This window comes from Loxodonta africana, chromosome 22 (genome assembly GCF_030014295.1).
Source record: "Loxodonta africana isolate mLoxAfr1 chromosome 22, mLoxAfr1.hap2, whole genome shotgun sequence".
NCBI lineage: Eukaryota > Metazoa > Chordata > Mammalia > Proboscidea > Elephantidae > Loxodonta > Loxodonta africana.
The window spans coordinates 71942522-71966154 of record NC_087363.1 but is presented as its reverse complement, the minus strand read 5'-3'; the positions used below and the strand labels follow the sequence as shown (position 1 = coordinate 71966154).

Below are 23633 nucleotides of genomic sequence, written 5' to 3'. Positions count from 1 at the left end.
TATATAGTAAAAATCTTAGTACCTTACTTCCACTAAAAATTTTCTAATCCAGTTCATCTCATTCCAATAAAATGGCATGTGCCATTTTTGTGTTCAGGGGCTAATATTATAGTCGCATTTAAAAAGGAGTGACTTCATGGATACACACATACACTCATATATATGTACATGTATCTATAACTCACATATCCTATTTGAATGTGTGAGCAGAGGTAGGGGCACCACAGATTATCAGTGTTTGGGGCCCTTACATGCCTTAATCTAGCCCTGTTTAGGTAGTTTTCAATATTTTACAATTACAAATAAGTACTTTCATATTCTTGGAAAATATCTTTAGGGTAAATTCTAGAAGTGGGATTTCGGGGTCAAAGGGTAAATGCATGTGTAGTTTTGTCTGGTGTTGCCAAATCACCTCCTCACCCCAATAGAACTTAAGCCATTTTGTTCCCACCAGAATGTTTGCCTACAGTCGCACCAAGAATGGATTAAGAAGCTTTTAGCATTTTTGCCAAGTGGGGTCTAAGTTCATTTCTCTTATTACAGATAAAGTTGAACATCTTCCATGTATTTAAAAGCCATTTTTATATCTCATTTTATGAATTGTCTGTTCATGTATTTTGCCCATTTTTCTTTTAGGCTTTTTGATCTTCTTTTTAAAAAATTTGAAGTTCTTCAATTATCAGGGATATTAACCTTTTATTTGTGATATAGGTTGGAAATATTTTCTTATAATTTGTCCTTTGTCTTTTGACTTGTGTATAGTGGTTGCTGTTGGTTTATTCAATTTGCCATAAAAAGTTTTTATATTTTTATGTAGTCAAATTTATCAATCTTTGATGAATCTGGATTTTGAGGCACAGTTGGAAAACCTTTCCTACATCCAGGTTTTGTGTGATCTTTATTAGGTTTAGGTATCACTGATACACTTATTTCATAAAAAGAATGTGGAAGTTATCTCTTCTTTCAAGTGCTCTGACACAATTTACATAGCACTGGTTACATCTGGTCTCTAAATGTTTGGTAGAATTCCTCTTGAAATGACCTGGGCATGATGCTTTTTTTGTATGAGTAGTTGTTTAATAATTTTCTTCTCCATTCCTTCTATGGAGATTGGTTATTTTAAGCTTTAGAGCTCAACGGATCAGTTTTGCTGAACTGTCTTCTCCTAAGAAATTACTCATTTTCATCTTGGTTTTTAAGTTTATTTACATAGAGATCTGCAAAGAAGTCTTTGTAACTTTTTAAAAGTCTTCTTTATCAGTAGTAATCCCCCCTTGCATTTCTTATTTGCTCTTTCTCCCTTTTTCTTAATTAGTTGTTTGTCTCATTTCTTTCTAGGTACCAGGATTTTGATTTGTTAATTTTGTTAGATAAATATTCTTATTGGACTAAGCCAAAGGCTCTAGTAGAAGGGAGAATTTAGGGACACTTCAAATGAAATCATTTGAGTGGTCCTTATTAACCGTTCCCAGACGATAGCTAGTGTTCTAATCTCAGAGAAAGGAATACTTTTCTGAAACTCTAGCGAATTGTCTGTCTGGTGTGCTGATGTGCACTTTGAGAAACAAATGGCCCCGTGAGCAGCTTCACGCATGCATCATCCTGGTAGATACCACTTTAAGGGTAGTTCAAAATGTAGCAACGTCTTCAGATACAGAAGTTGTTATCCTTGAGTGGTGAGAAAAAGTTCCATTTTCAATTTCGGATCAAAATGTTTGGTAGAATTGCAAAGTTGCTCCTAATGAGACCCTGGCTGGTGTGAATGGTTAAGTTCTGGACTACTGATGGAAAGGGTCGCGGTTAGAGCCTACTCAGAGGAAAGAAAGGCCACAGCCTTGAACACCATATGAAGTGCAGTTCTATTCTGCAAGACATGGGGTCACTATGAGTCAGTTGACTCAATGGCAATGGCCGTTTTTTTTCTTTAATACATCTCTCTTTCTCAACTTTAGATGCTACTTGGAATAAGAGATGTCATTCTCCAACTGGTTTTTGAAGGACACTGGGGCAAACTGACCAAAATGCTGATCTTGCCATCTTTGGTAGGTCAGGACTCAGTGTGGTACTTCTAGGAGGAATATGCTTATTACTTGGTCTGAACTCCACAGCAGTGGCGTGACTGTGGTGTGGCCATGTCTGAGACCTGGCCTTTCTTGTCTGGGGTCTCTTCTACGCTACGTGGTTTACCATGTATTACACAAAAGGAGCAGAAGAGGTGGATAGACAAGAGTTTGGGGAGTTTTGAAGAACTCTTACCTGTCCTTGTTGGGAACAGGGTATTAATAGTGACCAAATAATTTACAGCTTCTCATAATTGGAGAATGTTTGGGATAGCATATTTTTTCAAAATTGGAACTTGTGTTTAAAGGGGTCAAATAACTTGTCCAAGATGGCTCAATAGCAAGGGCAAGGCTTCCCGAGTGCTAGGCTCTTCGGACCATACATAACGCTAAGAAGACAATGATATACAAGCACTTGTGCTCAAGACAGTGTCATACAGACCCAGGTTTAAGTGCAGACTCTGACACAAATCACTTTTCTAATCTTCAGGTGCCTTATGGGTGAAACGAGACAACTATAGTACCCTACCTTTTTCATAAAGTTGTTGAGGAATAAGTGAGGTAACACATTATGGGGTGAAGAATCAACTTTACCCCAAGTAATGTGGTCTTTGCCCTTGTTTTCTGATAACTCATAACCCTTGGAATTTCTTAATTGAGGTGACTTTATTATCTAAAACCTCCAGACAACATTTGAGGATTTGTGCAAATGAGGTGGGGGCTGGCCAGGCTACAAAGACTACCTGGAATCCTGATACCAGCCGACCTGGGGGGGGGGGGCAGGGGGGCACGATTTAATTCATCAGGCCTATGCAATGAGGCCCCAGTAAAGGCTCAGAACACAGAAGCTCTATGAGCTTCCTGGTTGGTGAAAGACATCCAAGCTCATGGGAGGGGAGCACATCCTTTGGGACACAGAAGCTCTGCGTTGGGAACCCTTCCAGACCTTGCCCTATGCATCTCTTCTTTGAGCTGATCTTGATTTGTATCCTTTTTGTGCTGTAATAAAGCTGTAAATATAAGTATAGGACTTTCTGTGAGTTCTGTGAGTCATTCAAGCAAATTATCAAACCCAAAGTAGTAGGAGCCAGCAGGCCAGAAGTGAAGGAGTTCTGGGGGGACTCCCAAGCTTGCGATTGGCATTCTGAAGGGATAGTGGCCTGCAGGCTAGAAGTTAGGGTATCCTGTTGACTCTCAAGCTTGCAGTGGACATCTACCTATTTGGCAGGTCTGAAGGACAGTGTCCTTTTAACTCATGAGATCTGACCTAGCTCTGTGTGGCTAGGGTCAGAGAACTAAGTGCCAAGTGTGTAGCTGGTGTAAGAACTGTACAAGGAAGTAAAAAGTAAGTTATTATCCTTGTAGTTGGTGTCAGGAGTGGGATTTTGACTCTGCATACACATATGTAACATGCTTAGAACACACAGCATGGCCAAATGTCTGCAAAAGTAATTTTCTCTCACTATTGCTTGGATGTACCTCTTATGTTCCAAGAGGCATGTCAGAGTCCCCGTTGGGGTCCCCATTCACAACACTCATCATGACACTGGATAAATGTGGGAGACAAAGCTGAGGATGGGCTAAGTACTGGGATATGAGATGACACTTTTCATATGTGCAATTGAGGGAAAGGGAGTTTAACAGATATTTAAAATGTCTGGGGTTGTACTTTCACAGGTCACATATTGAAAGTTGTTGAAATTTCACACAATTTGTTGTTGTGTAAGGTACAGCTTTTTCCAAAGCTGAGTGGAGGCCAGGTCATGAAAGAAGAGCGTTGTTCTTCTGAGGTACTGATGATTCCTGCCATGGTACCTCATAGAGGCCAGTGGTTAAGATGGCAGGGTCTGGAGTTCAGAGCCTGCTTGCTTATTCAGATCCCAGCTCTGCCACCTAGTAGCAAAGGTAGGCAAATATCTTTACCTCTTTGTGCCTGTTTTCCCACGTGTGAAACGGGGATAAAGATTTTACCCTGTATCCCGTAGGGTTGTTGCAAGGATTAATGAGTGAACATGTGATCTTGAGTGCAGTGGTGAGGTCATGGGATGCCTCGCTTGTGGCTGTCACTGTCTCATGTCTATAGCCTCAGGTACTGGGGCACCCTGGCCTTTTTAGTTATTCTCCCATTTGGACTTAAATCAGACCAGAGAAAAGCAACTGAAAGAAACCTCTCCACCCTCTTATTCCAGTGCATACCCACTGCTGTCAGTTCCAACTCACAGCAACCCTACAGGACAGAGTAGAACTGCCCCATAGGGTTTCCAAGGAGCAGCTGATGGATTCAAACTGCCGACCTCTTGGTTAGTAGCTAAGCTCTTAACCACTGTACCACCAGGGTTCCTTCCAGTGTATAGGCAAGCCGGAAAGTTTCACAAGAAAACTTTAAGCCTGAACCTTAACAGTTGCTGTGCTCACAATTTTTTTTTAAGCCTACTTGTAAAGGTGTCCAACACACTTCTGTGTTTTCATTCCTTAGAGCCACAGTTTGAGTACTGCACCATTCCTGGAAAATTCTTCCATTACTTATTTTTCCTTTCAGGCCTGACTATAAATAATCTCTTTCAGAATATGGAAATACTTCTTTGAATAAGAAAAGAGTCTGTCAGAAGAGACCGACAAAAACTGCAATGGGTGAAAAATTTCACAACTCAGCTGCATCATTTCAACTGAAGGGATCCAAGAACAAGTAAAATGTTTCCAAACCTTCTCTGTTTCTGTAAAGAGGGTCCCCACTTGGGCCTGTTATAAACAAACCACCTCATGAACTCACTGCACAAATGTACACCAAGGACCTCCTACATGCCAGGGACAGTGCCAGTGCCACAGTGCCAAGATTTTAAGACACAAAGCTCCTTATTCATGTTGTCTCCCAACTCAAAGCAAACCTTGCTTTCTGAGACCTCAAGGTGTTTCCTGCCCATCTTCTATAGAGATCCCTTTACTCAAAGCAAAGCAGAGGTTCTAAACAAAGAACAACTTACTCATGGAATATGGATTAAGATGGAAATTATTTTAGCTTTAATCTTCTGGAAATTTCAGACTATGATTGAGGTCTAAAATTCTATTAAATCACGTTAGAGAAATTAATCAGACATCCACATTTGCTTTGCTATTGTGTGTCTGGCATTTAAAGCAAGCAACGCTGATGAACATGAGCCAGTCACCCTGGCCTTCACCTTCAGCTAAGGGAATACCTATTTCAAGAAGACCTGTTCCTGGCTGTGGACTGACTGCGCCTTGAGGCTGGCTGCTCTCACACCGCACAGGCTGCTGCTGCTCACTGCAGCCAGCTGCACGGGAGGGTGAGGTGAAGGGCAGCCGGAGGCTTGCCACCACTGCTCCCGGGATAAACCCAGACCCAGTTCTCTCACATAGGGCTGGGAATGCCGTCTCCATCTACAAAGGTAAGATGTGATCCGAGTGGAGCTGGAGAGGTGGTATAAAATGAAAGCTACAGAACAAAAGTTGAAACTGTAAAATTTTATTTACATGCCTTTCAAATTACAATACAGTTCAAAAAACACAGCTTTAGGTATGGAATTACACGTGATGACACACAACTATACAGTTTATTTTCAACTGTCACTATTATTCTTCACATATATTCCTGATAAAATTAATGTAGAGTAAAAAAAATGGGGTAAAACACGGCCACATCATTTCCCACAAACGTACATGTAGTGTGCTCTGCAGAAAACATGAGGTAGCTCAAACCACAGGAAAGGAATTCAGTCATGTCTGGATTTTGAAACTCTCCCTGCACTAACCCCAGTAAACACAGTGTCGCACTCGGCATCAGGGCTGGGCCCACACCCAGCACGTACAGCGCATATACATGAAGGTTAGGAAGGATCACAGTCAGCCAGGGTACTAACAACTGTCAAACAGGCATCGATCCAAGCAGGACACTAAGGCACGCTACCACTATCACTGACTCATGCAAGAGGTCCTGGAAAAGAGCGGGTAATTAATTAACCACATGGCTAACCGCCTGCTGCAGGAACTGGTATCTTTGCTATGGGGTCGCCACATACTCCTACAGAGAGTAAAACTGAAAAATAACAGAATTAAAATGTTATTCTCTCCAATCAAAGACCTGGAGGAATAAATTGAGTAAAAACCTGTCAAAGCAAAGGTTTAGATATAATCAATTTGTAAACAGTATAAAAATATTCAAACATTGCCCCTACAGAGCGGAATTCTCCATGTGAACAGTGAGCAGAGAAGTAGCAATGTGTCCACCACCCCGTGTGAAAAGTCCATCACCAGTGGACAGGGTGGGAGCAGAGGGAAAGAGAGCCAGAGATGGGAAAAACAAAGGAGAGGATTTCAGAGTGGGAGAAGGAGCTCTCAGTGGTGAGAGGCAAGTTTTAGCAAAGGTAGAAGATGGGGGGGGTGGGGGTGGGGAAGCGTGGGAGGATGGGCTGTTGAGGTGACACAGTGAACAGAATAATGGTAGCAAGAACAGAAAAGTCCAGCACAGACAGAACAAACCAAAAAAATGAGTAAATCAGAATTCATGCTTTTTCTTTGCAGTACCTGAAAATTAAACAGTGGAATTAAAGTCTAAGAGTTAAAATCCTCATGAGGAAAAGGCAATTCTGGATCCCATGCCTGTGAAAAGCAAAGCTGAATTATAAAAATGAATATTTATTTGCACTTTGGTCAAGAGTATGAATGTGTTGTGTGTGCACGTGGTTGTAAATGCCTCAATTCAGACGAGACTGCAGCCTGCGCAGACGTGAACAGTCCTTTAGAAGCCTGGTTCCACTAATGTGCCCTTAAAATGAAGTTAAATAAACAAAATCATGCAAAAAAAGAATGTCAAGAGGTCTACTTTCTACAATACAGTAAAATATTAAATAGAAATATGTTAAAATGGCAAGTCTCCCTGTCCACTCTGTGGTACATATTAACTTAAAAACTACATTATATTTCTTTTTAAAGGGCTTATACTTTTCTACGTTATCTTTTTAAATTAGTAAACAAAGCAAAACACCACCATGAAGACCTCTGTATATTTTAGTTGGTTAGAAGTAAAAGGAAAAAGCAAATATTCAAGAAACTTCTCACTAAAAATGCCTGTTATACCAGCTCACCTTAATTAAAAGATTTCCCACCAAACTTGGCACGGAAAAGAGAAAGTTAGATTTTTAAAACATTCTCTATAAAAGGTAGGTTACAAAGTGTAAAACAAATGATCCTTCCCAACCACACGGTACCAGAAGCTGGTATACCTGAGGATCCAATGTGAATCAGTGGGCTTTACTGCCCTGGTTCTAGTACATAAAACCATGGGCTTATGCACCTAGGAAGCTGGGCGTTTTAAACCACAGAAGTCAAACAGGTTGCCAAAAAACCTTACATAAAATCCTTAGGATTTAATATTAGATCAAAGGCTAACTGCCTTTGGAGAGTTCATACTGAAGAATGTCCAAAATCACACTTCATTCACAAAATAGTTATAAAAATAGTTCGAAGGTCAAATGAAATGCTCATTAAATACAGTAAGTTATCTAAACTTTTCCTCTTATTGATCAAAGCTTCTTGTGGTTCCCTTCCTGGTGGGTGTCTCCTGTTCCCATTTCATGTCCTCCACTACCTCCTTCTCTTCATTTCCTTTGAGTATGTCACTTACAGTTTGTAAAAAACCAACAATACCTTTCAAGTGTTCCACCTCTCCCACCAGCCCCCTCCTGTTCCCAGCTCCTCCCATTCCAAATAAAACAAACAAAAAAAGGAAACAAAAAACAAAACAAAAAAAGGGGGGGGCGGGGATAGTTATACCTTAATGAAAGAAAGTAAACTTGGGTCTAAAAGTGAATATGTGATGCCAGAACTGAGACCTGTAAGAAGGGAAGAAAATAACAAAGCAGATGCCTGGGAGGGACCATGTGAAAGTGACTAAACCCCGAGCCATACCCCGGGCACTCCCTCCAAAGCCTGTGCAGGGGAGCGTGCCTGTGGATAACTGGGCACCTGTCTCTCCAGTGAGAGGATGAAGGCTGGGGGAGGGGAGGCAGCTCGTTCCCACAAACACTACAGCACACAGGAGGAACACTGCAGCCATGACAGCACGCAGGTCTCCTTGCATTTGTGCAATTATGCTACTAATATGTAACTGTAGCTTCAACAAGTTTCCTGTCAGTCCAACTCACTATGAGCATGTCCGTCTTACCTTCCCAATTAAATAACAAAGAAAAGAAAAAAAAAGTGATAAATTCTTAAAGCCAAACCTACTAGAAAGGATCACAAAGCCTTGGGTTCTTTCTCTGCACAACGACACGAGCCGATCACACCCTCATCTTATGAAAATGCCTATACGGGAGCTGCTCAGTCCCTGTGTCAGGGAGCCGGCCTCTCTGATGTCCTCAGCAGACACTGAGGGGTGTCCCCCCACCACCCCCCGCCGTGTACTCTGCCTTTCTTATTTCTCTATTTAATTGGAAGAGGTCCCCCTTAAGAGTCAGTGTGTTAGAAGAAAGTTAATTATTAACACTTGTATTAGCATTTCTCCATTCTACAGTCTCTGCCCTCCCCACTCTCCTACCTGTCCTCCCTCCCCTTCAACCTAACACCTTACCCTGCCTCCTTATGTAACAAAGGCTTGTTTTCATACCTAAGCAAAAGGCTGTCTGAGAAAGACCCATGAGTGCAGGAGCTAAGCTGTCACAATTCAGAAATGCTACAGAACAAAATTTAAACAATTGTTTATCCAGGCCTGTTACAAACCATGAAAAGAACTACAAAAATTAAAATAATTATGATGAAATGACCCCCACCCCATCCCATAAACTCCTCCACAAGGAGGCAAGGGCCCTCACTCCTACTTAGGATGCTATCTGTCCAGAAATGGGGGACGCCCTCAAAATTTCTTTTGGAAAAACAGATACGATTTCTCCTCTAAAAGAGTATCAGTATAATTTCACAAATGTATCCAAACCAATGATCATGCAAGGTTACGCTCCGGTAAGGAGCCTAGGGAACCAGTGTATTACAGCACAAAATCAAAACAAGACAACGCAAGGAGAGAGAGAGAAGTAACCTGGCTCCACACAGTCACCTACTATATTTACCGTATGAGATACACTGCAATCTACTGGCTCTAAAGCTTCTTGAATTTGTGAACAAATAATACACAGATCAGGGTAAATGTATTGACTTACTACCATCTTTATAAAAATCAAATATACAGACAAACACATCAACAATTATGGAACTGTATCCATTAAACTTTGATAAGACAACACAAAAGAACTAACAGCTAAGATGTAGCTGAACTGAAAGCATTTTCAATAACATTTTAATTTCAAAAGGTCCATATTTACATAGTATGTTAAATGCTCTTGCATCTCATTTTAAATGCATGATAAATAAAGAACAGAGATAATGGTTGCAACAGATCTTCCAAGAGGGTTTAGCTTAAGATGGTCTGATTTATCTGCTAGAAGTGCACCGAGAATGGAAATAACATCACTTTCTAATTCTGCTTCTTTCCTTTTCTGTAGTTTCCTTCCAGGAAAGTAAACCTTTATTTTTAGATTGTCTGTACTAATAAGGGCCCACTTACAACGGTGACACGTATTCAGAGACGCTGGACTGTGTCCCCTCATCCTAACCAGCGCTTCACTCAAGACCCAGTTGGACTTTGTTGATCATCCAAAACATTATATTTAAAAGCAAGCTTAAGGCAGGTATGTGTGTAGACAGTTACAGACACATACACAATCCCACGGCACCGCACCATATCCAGATAACGCCAAAAGCAGACCTTAATGTAGCCACCAAATCTGTTTTTAACAACGGTGCCCATATAGTACTTAGTTTTGTTACCACTAACTTAAATGCCTACTTTTCAGAGCCAACATTCAGATTTTTGGTTTCAAAGCCACAGCGCTCTCAGACTATTTCAGAAAACGGTAAATTTTGCTAAGCTAATATAATTGCCTCAGTAAGTCTTCACTGGTAATTTAAGTTCATCAACTGTAAGTCTTCTCTCTGCTGAATGTGGCTACCAGGGGTTCTGACCTCTCTCCATTACAGCGTTTAGGCTACCAACTCATTTCAACGGTCTGCCCTGTGGACCGAGCCAAGTCATCTATACTTCTAAGTATATATGAACATAGTTCTAAAACCAAGTGCTCAGTGACTGCCTGTCAGTCAGATGAAGGGCACACCACACTGAGCTTTTACTTGGGAAACTGCTGGAAGTATCTAACAGCCTGGCTGGTATACGCCATCTTCCAAGTGTGTGTCAGGGACTTTCTGGAACAAAGGTGAGCAGTCACCAGCAGCTACGGCCACCTTTGTTTACATGAAATTCACTTTCAAAGGAAGGGTTTTCAAATATATCCTATGAATGCCTACAGCTTTCTGGAACCACAATCTTTTGAAGAGCAGCCTTTACCACTGTCACCTTCGTTTTCTAGTCTGACTCTTAGCACATGATGTCGCTTCAAAGTCTGGAATACTCTTCTCCAGTTCTAAGTATTTGTTCTAGTCACTTAATTTGAAAAGTAATATAAAATATCAATTGTGAAAAAACAAGATGATACAAATTCACGTGAACTCTGTCTCCTAAAGTCCCACTGGAAGGCTGAAGGCCATGAGGGAATCATTTGCTGCAGAGAGTGCCACTGCTCACACTCGGGCCCTTACCAGTTAGCTAGACACATTAACTGATAGCAGGCTTCTCTCTCTCTTAATTCTATCAATAAATTTCACGTGAAATCTTAAGTATAAAATATAGATTAAAAAGTCTGTGTATGCCCTCGTATTATTTGCTCACATAGTTCAGGTTCACAGTAGAATATATCCAAAACAGTGAAACTCTTTCATGAGCAGAAATACAATAAGGCACTTTTTCCAATGCTTGCCCAAAATGAATTTTTCTAAAGGTCACTTTATGGAGATTCACTGTCTCACCTAAAGGAACCTACACGGAAATCACTAAAAGCAGTTTCAGCAATGACATGCATACATTTTATTTTAGGTTATGCTATCACGTAAGACACCCATTACCTCCCATTTGTTTTCCACAAAGGGTATGTGCCAGGGAAACATCACTCTGGCATAAGGTCCACTGAAGGACAGTACATCCCCTGCTCAAAAAGCCTTCAAAACAAAGAAAGAAAGAAAGAAAGAAAGGGGGGGGGAGCGTAATCAAAACAATGATAACCAGATTCCCAAAGAATGTTCTATATCACAAAGCCAGTGACAAAAATCTGCCACTTTGGACTGTATTTAAAAAGAGGGGAAAAAAATCAAATAGGTCTGTTAAACCTTTAAGCTGTCCCTCAATTTCGCACCGTATATATGACATGGAACTCCACTAATGGTGAACTTTGTCAAAGAGCTGCAAGGTAAGAGGGCTAGACATGCCTTTCTCTAAGTCAGAGGGAATGGCAATGGTGCTCAGCCAGCATTTTCGCCATATTTGGGAATACTGGTGAAAGGGCACTAGTTCCTTAGAAGCAGGAACATACAGCTGGTGCTTTTGAAATATTTACAAGAAGCAGAATCTGCCACTTCAATCGGCACCACTCCCCACCACCCTCTCACACCCTGGCTTTCCAGGATACGCAAAAGTCAATCAATAATCACCCAAATTTTAATCTACGTTTTTACAAGGACTTTTTGAGGTCTTTCTGAGAAGACAACTCAAGTGAAGCTTGGCTGAGAAAACTGTTTTCTAGCCTGCACTGAAGATAAGTGCAACCATTATCAAATATTCTTTGCTGTGAAAAATACTGCGAATCTGTGGCATTAATGTTCTTCCTGAATCTAAGTCACTGTGATCGATCATACAGTTAAGATCTTCAACAACGATGTCTACATGCATTATAAGCACTTTGAAAACAAAAGACAATGAAAAACTGTAGCTCTTTGTGGTTACAACAGAAATTGAAGAAATTTAACACCAAACACCAGTTTGCTATGTCCTGTAAGTTCAGCTCTTCTTGAACCAATCCTGCTGCTGTTTGTAGCTCCGGACAACAGTTAAGCAAGGCTGTGACTGGAAAGGTCTCAGGTCTTGAGGATCCTGCTCCGGGAGCTTCCTTGAAGAAATTCCACAGTGTTTGTATAGCATAAGGTCAGATTCTCCTTTCAGAAATCACTCAACAATCAGGGCCACGTTGATGTGGGACAAATCTATCATATGCCTGTGGAAACGCAAAGAAAGAATCACTGTTAAGGTAGTGCACACCAGCAACAAATTCGCCAAGACAAAAGGAAACAAAAGTAGAAGGGTGGCTCCTGATTAAAGAAAATCCAGAATTACAGATAAGTCCTATGTTAAAAGAAGAGAGTTAACTGCTCACATCAGGTAAGGCTGCAGTGTTTGAGGGAAGGATTCTGCTCCCTTTACGCACTACTGGGGTATTCCTCCAATCGTACCTCGTGGGCACACACATACACACAAAGACACATGCAACCTACACAGAAAGCAGACCACAGGGGGGGCTCCTCCCCACTCCTGAACCACATAACCACAGAGGTCCAAGAATTGACCAGCTACCTGTGGAATTTCTGTTGAAATGCTAACGCATGTGCTGGTTCCTTAAACTTCGCTATGGCTTTCCGTTGCTGGGGAAGCATCTGTAAACTCTAGAGGAGGAAAACAAAAAATATTTTAATGTCATATCAATGGTAAAAAAAATAATAACAATACATAAAATTAGCTTTAATATAAAATGAGAGTCCAGGTTGGACTTGGAACACTAAAACAACCTCATCTGCCTCCCTTTCTATATTCAGTTTCTTTCCCTGACAATTTTTCTTACATATTAAAATAGTCTGTCCAAAAACAGTACTTCAGTAAGTCATTGCTCTCAGCAACATTTACACCCCTTCAGCCTGGTTCTGAAGACTGCCCACATGTGGCTTCACACAAGCACTCCAGTCCTCTCCAAACCTTCTGTGGGACTCAGCGACAGTTAGTTAACCCTTGGATATATCACTTCCTTTCTCATACCCTCCTGTCAGATGACTTATAATAGGATCCCTAATAATCTTTTATAAAAAACAGTGTCTACCACATGTGAGGAAACTAATCCCACCTCATTAACAGGACAAAGACAACCCATTCTCAAATGGGATTATAACCACAGGCTTAGAGGTTAAAATTTACAACACATATTTTTGGGGAACACAGTTCAATCCATAGCATTTGAAATTCATGTCCTTGCCACATGCAAAACACACTCACCCCATCACATCAACCCAAAAGTCTTAAATCAAGTCCAAATCTCATCTTCTGAATCATCTAAATCAAATACAGACTTAAAAAAAAAAAAAGTCTATTCTACCAAAAGCGATCTATACATTTAATGCAATTCCGATCCAAATTCCAACGGCATTCTTTGATGAGATGGAGAAACAAACCACCAACTTCATATGGAAGGGAAAGAGGCCCCGGATAAGTAATGCATTACTGAAAAAGAACAAAGTGGGAAGCTTCACTCTATCTGACTGTAGAACCTATTATACTGCTACCGTAGTCAAAACAGCCTGGTACTGGTACAACAACAGATACATAGACCACCAGTGGAACAGAATTGAGAATCAGACATAAATCCATCCACATATGAGTGGTTGATATTTGACAAAGGCCCCAAAAAGACAGTCTTTTTAACAAATGGTGCTGGCATAACTGGATATCCACCTGCAAAAAAATGAAACAAGAGCCATACCTCACTCCATACACAAAAAAGAGCTCAAAATGGATCAAAGACCTAAATATAAAATCTAAAACGATAAAGATCATGGAAGAAAAAATAGAGACAATGTTAGGAGCCCTAATACATGGCATAAACAGTATGCAAAACATTATAAAGAATGTAGAAGAAAAACTAGGTAACTGGGAGCTCCTAAAAATCAAACACCTATGCTCATCCAAAGACTTCACCAAAAGAGTAAAAAGATTACCTACAGACTGGGAAAAAGTTTTTAGCTATGACATTTCCGATCAGCGTCTTGTATCTAAAATCTACATGATACTGCAAAAAGACAACCCGATTAAAAAATGGGCAAAAGATATGAACAGACACTTCCCTAAAGAAGACCTTCAGGTAGCTAACAGATACATGAGAAAATGCTTATGATCATCAGCCATTAGAGAAATGCAGATCAAAACTACAATGTGATTTCACCTCACTCCAACAAGGCTGGCATTAATACAAAAAACAGAAAACAATATATGTTGAAGAGGTTGTGGAGAGACTGGGACTCTTATACACTGCTGGTGGGAATGTAAAATGGTACAACCACTTTGGAAATCGATTTGGTGCTTCCTTAAAAAGCTAGAAATAGAGCTACCATACGAACCAGGAATCCCACTCCTTGGAATATATCCTAGAGAAATAAGAGACTTTACATGAACAGATATATACACACCCCTGTTCAGTGCAGCAGTGTTTACAGCAGCAAAAAGATGGAAGCAACCAAGATGCCCATCAACAGATGAATGGATAAATTATGGTATATTCACACAATGGAATACTACACATTGATAAAGAACAGTGATGAATCTGTGAAACATTTCATAAGATGGAGGATTCTGGAAGGCATTATGCTGAGTGAAATTAGTTGCAAAAGGACACTATTATAAGACCACCATTATAAGAACTCAAGAAATAGTTTAAACAGAGAAGAAAATGTTCTTTGATGGTTACCAGACGGGGGAGGAAGGGAGAGCGGGAGAGGGGTATTCACTAATTAGACAGTAGATAAGAACTACTTTAGGTGATGGGAAAGATAACACACAATACAGGCGAAGTCAGCACAACTGGACTAAACCAAAAGCAAAGAAGTTTCCGGAATAAACTGAATGCTTCGAAGGCCAGCGCAGCAGGGGCGGGGGTCTGGGGACCACGGTTTCAGGGGACATCTAAGTCAAATGGCGTAATAAAATCTATTAAGAAAACATTCTGTATCCCACTTTGAAGGGTGGCGTCTGGGGTCTTAAATGCTAGTAAGCAGCCATCTAAGATGCATCAATTGGTCTCGACCCACCTGGACCAAAGGAGAATGAAGAACACCAAGGACACAAGGTAATTACGAGCCCAAGAGACAGAAAGGGCCACATAAACCAGAGACTACAACAGCCTGAGATGAGAAGAGCTAGATGGTGCCCAGCTTCAAATGATGACTGCCCTGACAGGGAAGACAACAGAGAACCCCTGAGGGAGCAGGAGAGCAGTGGGATGCAGGCCCCAAATTCTCGTAAAAAGACCAGACTTAATGGTCTAAGACTGGAAGGACCCCAGTGGTCATGGGCCCCAGACCTTCTGTTGGCCCAGGACAGGAACCATTCCCAAAGCCAACTCTTCAGACAGGGATTGGACTGGACAATGGGTTGGAGAGGGATGCTGGTGAGGAGTGAGCTTCTTGGATCAGGTGGACACTTGAGACTACGTTGGCATCTCCTGCCTGGAGGGGAGATGAGAGGGTAAGGGGGTTAGAAGCTGGTGAAATGGACATGAAAACAGAGAGTGGAGGGAGGGAGCAGGCTGTCTCATTAGAGGGAGAGCAACTGGGAGTATGTAGCAGGGTGTATATAAGTTTTTGTGTGAGAGACTAACTTGATTTGTAAACTTTCACTTAAAGCATAATAAAAATTAAAAAAATCAAAATAAATCAAATATGGGTGCGACATTAGGAGTATTACATCCTGGGGCAAAATTCCTCTTCATCTGCAAACTGGTGAAACACAGACTACAGGTTATCTGTTATCGTAGTACAATGGTGGAACAGGCACAAGGTAGACATTTCCCTTAGAAATGGGAGCAACTGGAGGGAAAGAAGGGATAAGAGATACGAAGCAAGTCCAAGATCCAGCAGAACAATTTATGCACTAGCTCTCAAGGCTTGAAAATAATCCTCTGTTCTCTGAGCCCATCTGGGCAATGGCCCCACCCTCCAGATTCTGGATGTTAGCTATGCCCTCTGGATTCTGGGTGGAGGCCCTCAGCCCTGGGCTTTGGCTCTGCCTTCTAGGCCCACCGGAATGGCAACTCTGCTCCCTCAGCTTTGCGCAGCCCCCACCCCCTTAGCACACCTTAACGGCAGCCACATACTCCAGAACTGAGCTGGTCAAGATTTGTCTCTTTGAAACCTAGCAGGCTGTGGCCCCACCCTTTGAAACCCAGGCAGCCCTGCTTCCTGTGCTCCTTCCAGCCAACAGTTGTTCTGATCTCTGAGCTGCTCTAAGGATAGTCCTTTTCTTTTCTTGGAGGATTCAGACGTACCTCCTCTGGCCCGTTACCTGTCAGCAGAATTTCAAGAGGCAGACAGCTTCCTTTCCTTTCGTCCTATCTCTGACCCCTTGGGTCTAAGCTGATGGGTTTTCTGCTATGGTAGCTGGTCAGGTGCATCAGTCAGTCTTAATCTCTTTAACAAGAGATTGTGTAGCCACATCCTTGGTGAACATTCTGGGACGTGTGTCCTTAGTTTGTATAAAATAATTTTCCAAATCTGTAAGTTTTGTTTTCATTTTGCACCATGCATTTTTAAGTCCAACTCTTTCCTCTCGCGTTTTACTATAAGCAGCAAGGAGAACTCCCGCAGCCCTTCAAGAACTTGCTTAGAGGTCTTCTTAGCCAAACATCCAAGTCCCTCACTTGCAAGTTCTACTTTCCACCGAACATTTGAACGTAATTCAGAGAAGTTCTTTGACACTGCACAGAAAGCACTGCCTTTCCTCCACTGTCCAACCACATGTTCTCCGTTTTCTTTTAAAGCCTCACCAGGAGCACATTTAACACTCAACATTTTTAGAAATGTTCTGTTGCAGGAGCCATATGTATTCTCAAAGACAGTAGAGACTTTTTCTGTAGCTCTCCTCATTTCCTTCTGAGCCCTCACCAGAGCTGTCTTTGACATCTATAATTCTACCAACAGTCTCTCCAAGGCATTCTAGGCTTTTACTACTGTTGTCAGGTCCTGTCGAGTTGGTTCCGACTCATAGCTACCCTATGTACCACAGAACCAAACTCTGCCCGGTCCTTTGCCATGCTCACAATCATTCTTACGCTTAAGCCCATTGTTGCAGCCACTGTGTCAATTCACCTCGTTGAGGGTCTTCCTCTCTTCCACTGACCCCGTACTCTACCCTTCTCCAGGGACTGATCCCTCCTGACAACATGTACAAAGTATGTAAGATGCAGTCTTGCCATCCTTGCTTCTAAGGAGGATTCTGGTTGTACTTCTGTCAAGACACAGTTGTTTGTTCTTTTGGCAGTCCGTGGTATATTTAATATTCTTCACCAACACCACGATTCAAAGGCATCAATTCTTCTTCGGTCTCCCTTATTCATTACCCAGATCTCACATGCATATGATGCAACTGCAAATACCATGGCTTGCGTCAGGCACACCTTAGTTTTCAAGGTGACATCTTTGCTTTCACTATTAGGCACCTTAAAACTCTTCTAGCCTCCAGTCATTATCCAATTCTAAAACTGCTCCCACATGAAGTATATGTTAGAGCAGCACCCTACTCCTAGTACCAAACTCTGTCTTAAGTTATCTAGAGCTGCTATAACGGATATACCATAAATGGATGGCTTTAACACAATTTTTTTTTCTCACATTTTAGGAGGCTACAAGTCCAAATTAAGAGTGCAGGCTCCAGGGGAAGACTTTCTCTGTCAGCTCTGGAGGAAGGTCCTTGTCTCTTTGAGCTTCTGCTCCTGTGCAATATTCATGTGGCTTGGCATCTCTCTTCCCCACTTCTGCTTGTTTGTTTCATCTCTTTTATATCTCAAAAGAGACTGACTTAAGACACATCCTACACTAATCCTGCCTCATTAACATAACAAAGACAACCCATCCCCAAATGGGATTATAACCACAGGCATATAGGTTAGGATTTACAACACATATTTTTTGGGGACACAATTCAATCCACAATAACCAATCTCCAGATTTTGAATAGAGCTGAAATTTCTATGAGAATCTGGTTCCAAGGCAGGTTCTGTGCATTTGTCTCTGAAGCAACATGCAGGCTCCCCTGATGCTGCAGTTAAGAGCAGGGTTCATCAGGCAGGCTCTCAGCACACTGCTTTTTGGGAAGCACCACGCTGACACATGAATATGCAGCGCAAGTCACAGTATTTTCAGTGGCAAGGTGCTATTTCTTTGCTATGTCTGGGTTTCTGTATTAGTGAAATATGTCAGCTAGAAAAAAAAAAAACAATGGTAACACATGATCCTTTAAAAGTATTTAAACGTGTGGCTGTGTAATTTTAAAGCATTAGTCAGAGATCTACAATGAAAGCATATAATCAAAAATATCAACCCCTTCGAAAAGGCCCAGAAAAGTTATACTGTATATGAAATAGGTACTGTTCACTTCAATAATCATAAAAATTCTATTATTAAACACGACAATAGAGCTCTAAAAATATACTAAAACACTTTCCAAAAAGTTGCTCATCTATAAAACGGACCGTCAGCACTCCTAAAACAAAGCCATTACACAGAAATAAAAGGTTTCAAGTCTCCAAATTAAACAGCATGGATAAAGTTTGTCAAGTGACCACCACTAGAAACATCAGTCAAATGGTTCTGGGAATGTATCACCAGCACAGGCCAGCAACTCAGGCAGCTGACTCACAGACTAGAGAGCAAAGTGTCTGTTTTTTCTGAAAAAAAGTGTGACAAAATACCAGATTTTCCTTCTTCTGATAGAAAAAAATGGAAGTAAAAGAATCTTCTTGATTTCACTTATCATTAAGCTACAGGGAAAATAAAGCTCAATAACTGATCTTTCATTAATTACTTCCCATCTCTTGGATACATTTTCAGCAATATGGCTTTTCTGGCCTTTGAAATTCCATTTGTATTATTTGACAGAAATCTGTTTTCTCTTTCCAAGCTGCCAGCCCTATCTTTTGCTTGCTCCCATTCTGTAGATTATCCTTCAAATGACTTTTAGTTATTGAAACCATGAAGCGATGTTTCCGAAAGGAAAATGCCATTCTCTGCTGCCACCACGTGAGGGCAGAGGAGTATGTGGGATAAGAGTCATTTCTCAGTTTACTGGAGATACAGATTCACATTGACCCTAACCACAATCAGCACCCAGGTAGCACTTTCATCCCTAAGTTCCATTTCCTGGCGTTTAACCTTGTCGGTGGCATTCTTTCCTTTCCTCTGGCAATATGGTTATGGTATTCCAGGGCTCTGAAGGGGTTTAAGTAATGCCTCCAGAGTGATTTCAGTACCTTCACATTAACCACTGCTAACACTGTGGCAAAACTTACTGCAAGAATTAAAAGAACAGTGATGAATTTACCTTATCTAAAAATATATATAAACTGCTCAATTTTTATTTTAATAAATACTGTATGAATCACTTAACACACTTATCAAAAAACAAACCAAACCCATTGCCGTTGCGGCAATTCCGACTCACAGTGACCCTATGGGACAGAGTAGAACTGCTCCACACAGTTTCTAAGGAGCAGCTGGTGGGTTCTATCTGCCAACCTTTTGGTTAAGCAGCCGAGCTCTTAACCACTGCGCAACCAGGACTCCTAATACACTATTTTCCTTTGTGCTTTTCAAATATTACAATAATAAACTAACACTCTGAACACTTACTATGCACTAAGTGCTGTTCTAAGTGTGCTACATGGATTTAATCGTCGAATCCTCACAACTACCATACGACGTGCGTGTGCGCTATTATCACCCCACTGAGAAGGCGAGGAACAGGAAGCCCAGAGAGCTTAAGCAACCTGCCCAAGGTCACGGCAAGCAGTCTGTTCTAGAACCTGCACTCTGACCACTGTCCTGCATGCCTCTTCTAGTTATTCATGTGAGAAAATGAAATCTTCTGGCTCGTTCCTTCAATCAGGCAAAAAATTTAAGTGGACGGACATTATTTTCATCTTCAGGGTAATAAATAAAATGGTATCTTGACCAATTAAAATGAGAACAAACTTTACTGAAAAAGCAGTATGTTGAAAATGCCAATAAATTTCTATTTTCTTACCAAGTAAATGAAAAAGGGACACAGTCATTCCTTAAATCCATAAATATTTTTAAGCTAATGAATGCTCACAAAACCTCAGCAATACAGAAGGGGCTGTCCTTTGGTGATCCAATTATTTTCTGCTTTGACTGTCTTGTTGATACCATGTGTTTTCATTAATGGAAGCATGCTGAATCATTGTGTCTGAATTTTTGGTAGGTAGTATGGATTTTTTTTTTTTTTTTGCCCCTTCCCACAAGCTTCCCCTAAGTGTTTAGTGATACATATGAAGTACCACTAATTATACACATGTGTAACAAATAAAAATTTTGAAAATTTCTATTTTTCCTACCTAAAATTCAGATACCTCATACCATGCCCTGTAAAGCCAGTAATCTGTGGCATACACTGTCCTAAAGGGCCCTGCCTTGCAGCAATCATGCACTATCAGTGGTGCAGCAGCTTCCCAATAAACCCCCGAGGCTAAAAAAAAGTTCGGGGTCGCTATGGGTACCCCGGGCTTGAAAGGGTTAAGTGTACTGAAGACACAAGCAAATCAAATTCCTCAAGAACCCAGATTCCTGAGCTATCCATAATTCTCTCTCTCAGCCTCTCCTGTAACATCAGTAAATTACAAGCAGTTCTTCTATATTTTACTTCTTTGTCCTAATTAAGAAAATCTCAAATGCAGCGTGTTGTACTTTATGACATTTATGTTTATATATAAAAATAAAAATAGTATACTATTTACATTTATATATTCACATATTTACAAAATAAATATTTTTCAAGAACTGCTCCCAAAAGGACTCTGTATATTAAGACAAATCGCCGAAGTAAACACTGATGCTACAGCGCTCCTTCAGGGCCCCTGGGCCATGTCCACCTAGACACAGTACGCACGCTGCCGCTTCAGCTCACGAGGACAGGGTTTTTGCTTATGGTTGAGCTGTTATTCATTAGTTGCTTAGTTCTTTTCTCCCTGAACCACCTTCTGCTCTTTAGTTAAGTAATCCTTGGGGATTAAAAAAAAAAAAAAAACCATTATCTGATTTATCTGTCCAAGCTTTAGGGTCTAGTCAAGGCCAATTTTAGAGCCATATTTAGTCATTTCAATATGTGACAGTGTGCTAAGAAATGATATTACTTGTGTAAATACCCGTATGGCTCTGAGACTCTGAGACTCAGCGTCCAGTGCCGTCAGCTCCCACCTCCTCCTGCTGACTACTTTATTAGCCTGGGGAAAATAAAGAAAGCAGTGGCTACCACAGGCAAGAAGGAAAAACTAGGTCAAAGGAACACTGCTGTTTGTGTTGTGTTGGGGTGGGGAGACGTAGAACGTAGAGAACAAGGAAGATGGGGGCTGGGATTTGCCTCGGGGGCCTCAAATTCAGGAACTCAGAAGAGGAGAAACGATGAAGTCTACCATTTCCTCCAATTTCAGGCCTTAAGGAAAAATGAGGATCCTGTCAGAGACAGCTATCTGACCCCGTCCCCAAGGTGGGTCAAAGATGGTGTCATGGATTGAATTACACCCCCCCAAAAATGTGTATATAAACTTGTTAGATCATGATTCCCAGTTTTGTGTGGTTGTCCTTCATTTTGTAATTGTACTTTTATGCTGAGAGGATTAGGGTGGGATTGTCATACCACCTTTACTCAGGTCACCTCCCAGATCCAGCGTAAAGGGAGTTCCCCTGGGGTATGGCCTGCACCACCTTTTATCTCTTAAGAGATAAAAGGAAAGGGAAGCAAGCTGAGAGCTGGGGACCTCATACCACCAAGAAAGCAGCTCCAGGAGCAATTGGACCTGAGGCTCCTGCACTGGGAAGAGTGATGACGAGGACCTTCCTCCAGAGCTGACAGAGAGTAGAAGCCTTCCCCTGGAGCTGATGACCTGAATTAGGGCTTGTAGCCTACTAGACAGTGAGAGAATCAATTTCTCTTTGTTAAAGCCATCCACTTGTGGTATTTCTGTTATAGCTGTACTAGATGACCAAGAGAGATGGTTAGGAAAGGGAGGAACTGTAGTAAAGCAAACTGAAGGTAGTGGGCAGAAAAGGAAAACAGGAAGTAAGAGCAAAAAAGTGGGGTACAAAATGAAAAAATTGCGAGTATAAGATTTCTCAATTATGGGACTATCTGATCACTGATAACCTGCAATTTAATGGTAGAAAATAAGGGATGAATAAAAACTAATCTGATTTGTGACACAAATCAGAAGTGAGAAGTTATTTTTCAAAGTGCTGCTCTTCAAGAATAAGACTAATATAGAAAAAAATTCCACTCCAAAAGGATTTTTGAAATGAGACATTAAAAATACCTTCTGCTTTTGATGTACCTTAAATAGAATAGTCAGGCTGCCTGCCACCACTTCTTCTCCCACCCCATCCCCACCCACATGGAGGATCTTAGGAAATATTACAAAATTTTAACCTACATCAAATCTCAAAGCTCTCAAATTCCATTTCAGTTCTAGAAAAGCAACAATTGTGTATAATTTCCAATTCTGACCAACTTCCTTGGGCTCTGAATCACAGGACAGAAAAGAGAGAGAGAGAGAGAAATCAAGCTACAAAAAAATGTTAACTTATGTCAAGGGGTGTGTAAAGCCTTTGCTAAGTAAACCTCTACACAGCCTTTTTGTTTAGCTTGCTGCACAGTCAACTTTTGATTCCTAGGGATAATCCTGGTATAGGTTATCTACAACCCTAGCGGTGATTCAGGTCTCTTATCATCACACTCATTACGACCACTGTCAAAGTGTGGAGCAGGATGGGCGGACACTCACGTCACCTGCACTGCTCTTCTGCAGTAGCTCTGGTGAAATTCACCAGCCAATCCAAAATCCCTGACTCAATTAGCCTCTCTTGTTTTTAACTGGGTCAGTTGAGTATAATCAAGAGTTGGCTGTGCTTTGTAGAACAGTAAGATATCCTGAAAACTTACTGCACGAGGTTCTTTCTTTGGGATTCCAAATACAGGTGCTAGGAAAATACATACAAAATTAATTGAAGAGTTACTTAATCTCAATTGAGACTTTAACTTCCCATTTTTTTCTTCATGAAATCATCTCCCTATAGTAATTCTAGAGCAAATTTAGCTGTTGTTAAACATGACATTATCAACTTCTTAGTATGTATCATTTCATATTTTAAATGGCTCTTTATCTTCAAGCTTTTAAAAACTATAGATATATATGTAAAACTGAATTTTTAAGAGATGAACAAAAGTCAATTTGGTGCCAAAAGATTGTTGGGATCAATTTTAGCTATTATATGAATGTCATCCCTCTTTGATCTATACTAGTTTAAAACAAAGAAGTAAATACTTTCTTTTTAGATAATTATATTTTTCTAACAGAGCCCAAACACCAAATTCCTCTGTAATTCAACTTTGAAAGTGACTAACCCAATGGGACATTTTACAGCACCCGAAGTAACAAGTTTTACAATTTTAATTACAAATTTAACTTGAATTGTAAAGTCACAAAAAAATAAGGCCTATAACTTTAACGCATCTTTACAAATAAGCTCTCTTCGGGCCCATGTATTTTAGAATAGGTACCTAGGTCTTTGAAGAAGTAATGAACC

At 40.8% G+C, this 23633-nt stretch overlaps 1 protein-coding gene across 4 annotated transcripts in view; it reads right to left on the bottom strand.

The window, feature by feature from the left end:
- Nucleotides 1-3619: 3619 nt before the first annotated feature.
- Nucleotides 3620-23633, bottom strand: part of RBM33 (RNA binding motif protein 33) — a 198986-nt gene continuing 178972 nt past the window's right edge. For 2 of the 4 annotated variants that reach the window (XM_023542038.2, XM_010602106.3), the window contains exons 18-19: nucleotides 12580-12668; nucleotides 3620-12223 (exon numbers count right to left, since the gene is read on the bottom strand). In XM_023542038.2, the coding sequence (XP_023397806.2) occupies nucleotides 12175-12223; nucleotides 12580-12668 (138 nt within the window). In that variant the 3' untranslated portion in view covers nucleotides 3620-12174. The remainder of the gene's footprint in view (nucleotides 12224-12579; nucleotides 12669-23633) is intronic. The other 2 variants (XM_023542039.2, XM_023542040.2) reach the window with 1 other exon arrangement.